The sequence below is a fragment of the Lipotes vexillifer genome, unplaced genomic scaffold (genome assembly GCF_000442215.2).
Source record: "Lipotes vexillifer unplaced genomic scaffold, Lipotes_vexillifer_v1.1 scaffold590, whole genome shotgun sequence".
Taxonomy (NCBI): Eukaryota; Metazoa; Chordata; class Mammalia; order Artiodactyla; family Lipotidae; genus Lipotes; species Lipotes vexillifer.
Window position 1 is genome coordinate 2,279,209 of NW_006778358.1, and position 8,141 is coordinate 2,287,349.

Below are 8,141 nucleotides of genomic sequence, written 5' to 3' on the forward strand. Positions count from 1 at the left end.
TCCCTCCCTCCTTATTGGCCATATTTGTATTTGCAGCTCTTATGCACATTTTTCAATACTTTTAGCACTTTTAAAGGAAATCCATAGGCCATTTTCTTCTAAGATGAATAAAGATGGTTGTGATAATTTTTAACTGGGTTATGTATAACCCTTGTAAATTCCTTGGGTTGGAGACCAAGTTTCATAGTGGTGGGTGCTTAGCACACACTCTACATATATGTGATGATGGATTAGCTCTGACTTTATGGGCTATTCTTATAATAAGAAATGCTGTCTTAGAATTGGTCCCATGTTTGGCACTGTTGGGAAGATAAAGGTCTACAGCAGAAGATTTTTACTCATACATTTTTAAAGGATACCATAAATTAGAATTGACTACAGATGGCCAGCTGCCACATTTAAGAATAAGATGGCCAAGGCATAAAAAAATTTAGTGATGAACATTCCACATGCCAAATGCAGTCAGAGCCTGGGGGAATTAAGGTTATGGCAGGTTCTGAGTTAAAAAAATAATAAATGGGGTTGTTAAATATGAATACCAGGTGGGCACTGATTTCTGAGTTACTTGTACCACTTTTGTCCTTATGTAAAGCATAAAACAGTCTGGCTGCTGACCAGAACCTGCAGCTGTGTAGAAGAAACTTCTTTGTACATACACCAGAAAACAAAGAATTACGATAGGCTTAAAGTCTGTTATAGTTTTGTACATGAAAGGGAAAATAAAATTGTTGATGTCATAGGCCTGGGGCCAAAAATGCTGACATATATCTACCTAGCCGGGGCTATAAAAATGGCATGCATTCCTAAGAATTGTCTTTAGTTTATAAAAATATCCAGTTAACTTTTTTCTTTTTCTTTTTTTTTTTTTACTTTTCGGCCACGCTGCATGGCATGTGGGATCTTAGTTCCCCGACCAGGAATCAGACCCGTGCCCCCTGCATTGGAAGCGAAGAGTCTTAACCACTGGACAGCCAGGGAAGTCCCAACTTAAAAAAAGATTGGTTTTTAATTGCAGTATAGTTGATTTACAATGTTGTGTTAGTTTCTGCTGTACAGCAAAGTGAGTCAGTTATACGCATACATATATCCACTTGTTTTTAGATTCTATTCTCATATAGGTCATTACAGAGTATTGAATAAAGTTCTCTGCATTATTCAGTAGGTTCTTATTAATTATCTATTCTATATATAGTAGTGTGTATATGTCAATCCCAATCTCTCAATCTATTCCTTCTGCCTCTTTTCACCCCTGGTAACCATAAATTTGTTTTCTACAACTGTGACTCAAGCCAGTTAACTTTTAAAATGGTAATTCTCTTTCATAATTCACCTGCTGTTGTCTTTATTCTTTCTAGTGTCTGAACACTTCCTCTCTTCCTATGATATCGACTGCAGTTTGGAAACCAAGAGGGAAGTGATCCAGTGCATGGGCTCCTTCCAGGATGGGGTAGCTGAGAAGTGTGTTGATTACTTCCAGAGATTCCGACGTTCTACCCATGTGACACCCAAATCATACCTCTCCTTTATTCAGGGCTATAAGTTCATATATGGAGAAAAGCATGTGGAAGTGCAAACTCTGGCCAACAGGTAAGTGTGAGGATCAAATACAAAGTTTTCTGGTTTTTTTTTTTTCTTTTGCGGTACGTGGGCCTCTCACTGTTGTGGCCTCTCCCGTTGTGGAGCACAGGCTACGGACGCGCAGGCTCAGCGGCCATGGCTCAGGGGCCCAGCCGCTCCGCGGCACGCCGGATCCTCCCGGACTGGGGCACGAACCCGTGTCCCCTGCATCGGCAGGTGCACTCTCAACCACTGCGCCACCAGGGAAGCCCCAAATACAAAGTTATTTTAAAGCAACAGCTTTTAACTAGGGGCAAATTTGCTCCTAGTGGACATTTTACAATAACTGGAGACCTTTTTGTTTGTTACAACTAGGGTGGAAGGGGTGGAGAGGTGCTACTGGCATCAAAAGAGTTAGGAGTCAGGGATGCTGCTAAACATCCTAACAGTGCACAGGACAATCCTCCATTGCAAAGTGTTATTCAGCCCCAAATACCACTAGTGCTGAGACTGAGAAACCTTCCTCTCAAGTTTGTTCAAAGGATTATTCCCTGGTTGCTAGGGGCTTTATTCTTGCCCAATAGGATTAAATGTTGCCAAGTTTTCATGTGGCCTCCCACTTTCTATAATATTGAATGAGAATAATAGAGACTGTGGACCTGGAAGAAAGCTGAGAATACAGACATCCCCTCCCTGCTCTACTCATCTCTTTCTTCCTGCACATTCTGAGTGTCTGGGATAGAAAAGTCTGCTTGATGCTTATGTTCTCTGCATAGTAAAACCCTATTCACTGAAGTTTGTTCCCAATTTCCCTGCTCTGCCTTGCTCTTTTCTGAACACTTATATCTTCTGCCTGAATATAGCCAAGAATCAGCCAAGGTTGATACATAAGGGACCTCTGGGTGGGTGATTGGACTGAATGACTCTGAGGCCTCCTGTCTTTAAGATCACATTATTTCAGAGTCAAGCAGGCGGTCGGGCCCTTCACGAGGCTGTTCTGATGGCTTTAAATTTGTTTCTTTTCTTGATCCCAACTCTTTCTTCTTTTAATTTCATTGGTCTCTTTAGAAAAACAGAAGTTATTTATGTCCCTTTCTCCATGATAAGACTTCAAGCATTTGAAGTCTGTTGTCTTTTAGCTAAAGTTCATTAAGCATGTTTCCTGCATGAGACAGATTCTAGACGCTGTCGTTCCTCATGTCACGCAGTGTTCTTAGCAGACTTACTCTTTTCACACATGGTCTATGAAGAACATACAAGTGTCTTTAGTCTGGAATCAAGCCTGGGCATTTACTCTCTTTGTCAAGCCCTCTCGGGTTTGCTATTGTATATACATTATTCTTCAAATATGACCATTACTATATACATCAGTAGACCAGGGCTTAGAAAATGTGGCCAAGAACCACACATTTTACACTCCCCACTTGGATTTTTAATCTCAGAATGAATACTGGATTGGAAAAGCTAAAAGAAGCTTCGGAGTCTGTTGCAGCCCTGAGCAAAGAATTGGAAGTGAAAGAAAAGGAGCTCCAAATGGCCAATGATAAGGCCGACACAGTGAGTAGACATTGACATGTGGACCATATTCATTTTGAATTCCCAGCTCATAAATGTTAATGATGTATGCTCCTTCACTAAATTATAACCATGGGAGTACAAATTATTTATTTCCATTAGAATACCATACTCTTAATTCTATGTACGAAGAATTGTGTAAGTGGACAAAATCAACAAATCAAGGCAAAACTGTGCATTTCCAGCTGGGTCTTTGGTAATTTTTGATTTACCTTTTTGTTTTATATTAAATTAGGTCTTAAAAGAAGTGACAATGAAAGCACAGGCTGCCGAAAAGGTCAAAGTTGAGGTACAGAAGGTGAAGGACAAAGCCCAGGCCATTGTTGGCAGCATCTCTAAAGATAAAGCCATTGCTGAGGAAAAGCTGGAAGCAGCAAAGCCAGCGTTAGAAGAAGCAGAAGCAGCCTTGCAGGTATATCTTTGTGATATAACAGATGCCACCTTTTAGGGCCTTGGAGGAAGATTAAGGCAGAAAAGATGAATAACAACAAGGAAATGTTCTACCACTTCAGATGAAAGCTCTTTCTTTTTTTTTTTTTTTTTATAAATTTATTTATTTATCTTTGGCTGTGTTGGGTCTTCATTTCTGCGCGAGGGCTTTCTCTAGTTGCGGCGAGCGGGGTCCACTCTTCATCGCGGTGCGCGGGCCTCTCTTGTTGCGGAGCACAGGCTCCAAATGCGCAGGCTCAGTAGTTGTGGCTCACGGGCCCTGTTGCTCCGTGGCATGTGGGATCTTCCCAGACCAGGGCTCAAACCCGTGACCCCTGCATTGGCAGGCAGATTCTCAACCACTGTGCCACCAGGGAAGCCCGAAAGCTCTTTCTACTGGAATGATTTCAAGTAATATTTTCTGCTTGGAGATATTATTTGATTTTTTTAGATATTGCACATGGCACTTCACATCTCATCTTCCTCACTCATGAATGATGGGCAGTGCCATATAATGGTGATCTGGAGTCCTGGGTTCTCATTTCAACTCTGTAACCAATAAGCTTTGTGACATTGGGAAAGTCACATAAAATTTCTAAAATAACATTTCTTTTTCACTCATTCATTGCAGACGTTGGAGTAGGTTGGTAAGATACAACATTCTCTGAGTGTGTATATGAATTACCCAAATAAAGGACTACTGAGCTAATGTACCACATTAATGGCAGAGTTCCAACACAGTTACTCAGTGTGATTGTGTGGCAAGAACAGAAATGGTGAAATTAGGAAAGAGGTTGGGTTCAGAGAAAATATGTTGAGTTTAGTGAAATAGGCCACACCTTCAAGGGCTGGTCGAGTTTTGAAGACCCAATTTGAGATGTTTTGGACTCATGATTGCTTTTACTTTAGTCTTACTCAACTACTGCCTTATGTTATTGATTCCTGGCTTAGAATGTGGCTGAAGAAATGGAACACTGCTGATCTGTCCACTGCTAATTCAAGTTATATAACCTCAGTTGAACATGCATCATTACTTGATAACGTAATCATCATTTTTCACCACCTTCTCAGCACACCACCTGAAACAGTTCTAAATGCTTTTGATCCAAGTTAAGTCTTTAAGCTTTCTGAGTCAATATACAACATATTGTATAAGAGAATTTCTACTCTTTTGAGACAATGAAGATATTGTTTTCTTTTTTTATCTTTCCAGTTTTCACGCTACTGTTTTATGTGATATATCTTTCCTTATTTTTTCTCCATCCCTCCTTGCACTGGCTAAACTGTCCTCCTTAATCCTTGAAGTCCTTCAGGGTCTTTAGTCTCTCAGATTGGTGGGTACCTCATCTCCCACACCCCACTTTTAAAAAGCCAATTTACGGAGGTAAGATTGACGTATAAAAAGCTGTACGTATTTAATGCGTATAGCTCACTGAGTTTGGGATGAGTGTACACCTATGAAACCATCACCATCTTCAAGGCCATAGATATATCCATCAATGCCCAAAGTTTCCTCCTGCTCCCTTTATTATTATTACTATTTTTTTGTGATAAGCTCTATACCCTTAACAAATTTTAAGTATGCAATAAAGTATTGATAAGTATGGGCACTATGCTGTGTAGTAGATCTCTAGAATTTATTTATCTCGCATAACAAAAACTATGTACTCTTTAAAAAAATTTTTTTTTACATCTTAATTGGAGTATAATTGCTTTACAATGGTGTGTTATTTTCTGCCATATAACAAAGTGAATCAGTTATACATATACATATGTTCCCATATCTCTTCCCTCTTGCATCTCCCTCCCTCCCACCCTCCCTATCCCACCCCTCTAGGTGGTCACAAAGCACCGAGCTGATCTCCTTGTGCTATGCGACTGCTTCCCACTAGCTATCTATTTTACATTTGGTAGTGTATATATGTCTATATATACACTACCACTCTCACTTTGTCACAGCTTACCCTTACCCCTCCCCGTGTCCTCAGGTCCATTCTCTAGTAAGTCTGCATCTTTATTCCTGTCTTGCCCCTAGGTTCTTCATGACCATTTTTTTTTTTTTTTTTAGATTCCATATATATGTGTTAGCACACAGTATTTGTTTTTCTCTTTCTGACTTACTTCACTCTGTATGACAGTCTCTAGGTCCATCCACCTCAGTACAAATAACTCAATTTTGTTTCTTTTTACAGCTGAGTAATATTCTATTGTATATATGTGCCACATCTTCTTTATCCATTCATCTGTCCATGGACACTTAGATTGCGTCCATATCCTGGCTATTGTAAATAGAGCTGCAATGAACATTGTGGTACATGACTCTTTTTGAATTATGGTTTTCTCAGGGTATATGCCCAGTAGTGGGATTGCTGGGTTGTACGGTAGAAAACTTTGTACTCTTTGACCATCACCTTCCCATTTGCTTCTTCCTCCAGTCCCTGGCAACCACCCTTCTACTGTCTGCTTCTATGAATCTGTTTTAGATTCCACATATAAATGAGATCATGCAGTATTTGTCTTTCTTTTTAGCTTATTTCACTTGGCATAATGTCTTCCAGATCCATCCATATTGTTGCAAATGGCAGGATTTCCATTTTTTTTAAAGGCTGAATAATATTCCATTGTATGTAAATACTACATTTTCTTTGTCCATTCATCTGTCAATGGACATTTACATTGCTTCCATATCTTGGCCATTGTGAATAATACTGCAGTGAACATGGGGGTGCAGATATCTCTTTAAGATCCTGGACCTCATCCTCCCCCTGCCCCTTTTAAGGTACTCTGGCTTCACTGAGAGTCTCTGATCAACAGAGAGAAGACAGTGATTGTGTAACTTCTAAACCTTTATTGAACTCATGATACCTAACAGCATCATAGGAACTGAGCATATGGTATCTCAGTTCTTACACATTTACATTTTCCCAAGATTTAAAAGCTTAGCATTTGTTTTGATATTATAAAATATTTTCCAGTATCCTTCTAATTTAGTACTCTCTACCACTAAAATATTCAACATAATCATCAGTGCAGAAATGTGTGGGAACAGGGGTAACGTGAGGGGATATATAGGAGAGGTTTTCAATAATTTCCTTCATTGGTTCTGTCTCCATTTTATTGCTTCTTTATGAGCTTTTGAAATCTTGAAGTCTGGTACTACTAATTTATACTAAGAAAGTTCTGGGTACATCCAAACTCTCTTTTGGCATCAGGCCACGTAAATCTACACAACAAATAAGCTAACAGCAAAGAATGTGTCTCATCCTATCTCAGTGCTCATCTGACTTGACACAAATATATATAAATATGTATTTATATATAACAGCCATATTGCTTTGCCTGCAGAAAAAAACAGGAATCTAATACTTAGCTGAAATAGGTTGCACTTCAGGTATACTCCTCTTCCGGACTCTTTTTACCTGGGTACCTAACATAATTGAGCCCAATTCTGTTTGAAAATTCCCCCTTTTAAAGCTAAAGTGAAAATAAACAAATAGGACCTAATCAAACTTATAAGGTTTTGCACAGCAACGGAAACCATAAACAAAAAGACAACCTACGGACTGGGAAAAAATGTTCGCAAATGATGAGACCGACAAGGGCTTAATTTCCAAAATATACAAATGGCCCATATAGCTCAATATCAAAAAAACAAACAACCCAATCAAAAAATGGGCAGAAGATCTAAATGGACATTTCTCCAAAGAAGACATACAGATGGCCAACAGGCACATGAAAAGATGCTCAACACCACTAATTATTAGAGAAATGCAAATCAAAAGTACAATGAGATACCACCTCACAGGGGTCGGAATGGCCAACATCAAAAAGTCTACAAATAATAAATGCTGGAAGGGTGTGGAGAAAAGGGAACCCTCCTACATTTTTGGTGGGAATGTAAATTGGTGCAGCCACTATGGAGAACAGTATGGAGGTTCCTTAAAAAACTAAAAATAGAGCTACAATATGACCCAGCAATCCCACTACTGGGCATATACCCTGAGAAAACCATAATTTTAAAAGACACATGCACCCCAATTTTCACTGAAGCACTATTTACAATAACCAAAATATGGAAGCAACCTAAACGTCCATCGACAGAGGAATGGATAAAGAAGATGTGGTACATACATACAATGGAATACAACTCAGCCGTAAAAAAGAATGAAATAATGCCATTTGCAGCAACGTGGATGGACCTAGAGATTATCATAGTAAGTGAAGTAAGTCAGACAGAGAAAGACAAATACCATATGATATCACTTATATGTGGAATCTAAAATATGGCACAAATGAAATTATCTATGAAACAGAAACAGACTCACAGACACAGAGAACAGACTTGTGGTTGCCAAGGGGGAGGTGGGGAAGGGTTCGAATGGGAGTTTGGGGTTAGCAGATGCAAACTCTTACGTATATATGTATAACTGAATCACTGTGCTGTACACCTGAAACTAACACAGCATCGTAAGTCAACTTTACTTCAATAAAGTAAAATTTAAAACAAACAAATAAAAAGCTAAAGTGAAATAAGCATGTCCAGCTCTTTTATATCCACTTTAATTTGACCCTTCTTTCCC

At 39.2% G+C, this 8,141-nt stretch overlaps 1 protein-coding gene across 1 annotated transcript in view; it reads left to right on the forward strand.

Moving 5' to 3' along the window:
- DNAH5 (dynein axonemal heavy chain 5) overlaps positions 1-8,141 on the forward strand; it is a 207,251-nt gene that overhangs the window by 144,204 nt on the left and 54,906 nt on the right. Inside the window, 3 exon segments of the mRNA XM_007451616.1 lie at positions 1,356-1,587; positions 3,000-3,114; positions 3,368-3,544. Coding sequence (XP_007451678.1) covers positions 1,356-1,587; positions 3,000-3,114; positions 3,368-3,544 — 524 coding nt within the window.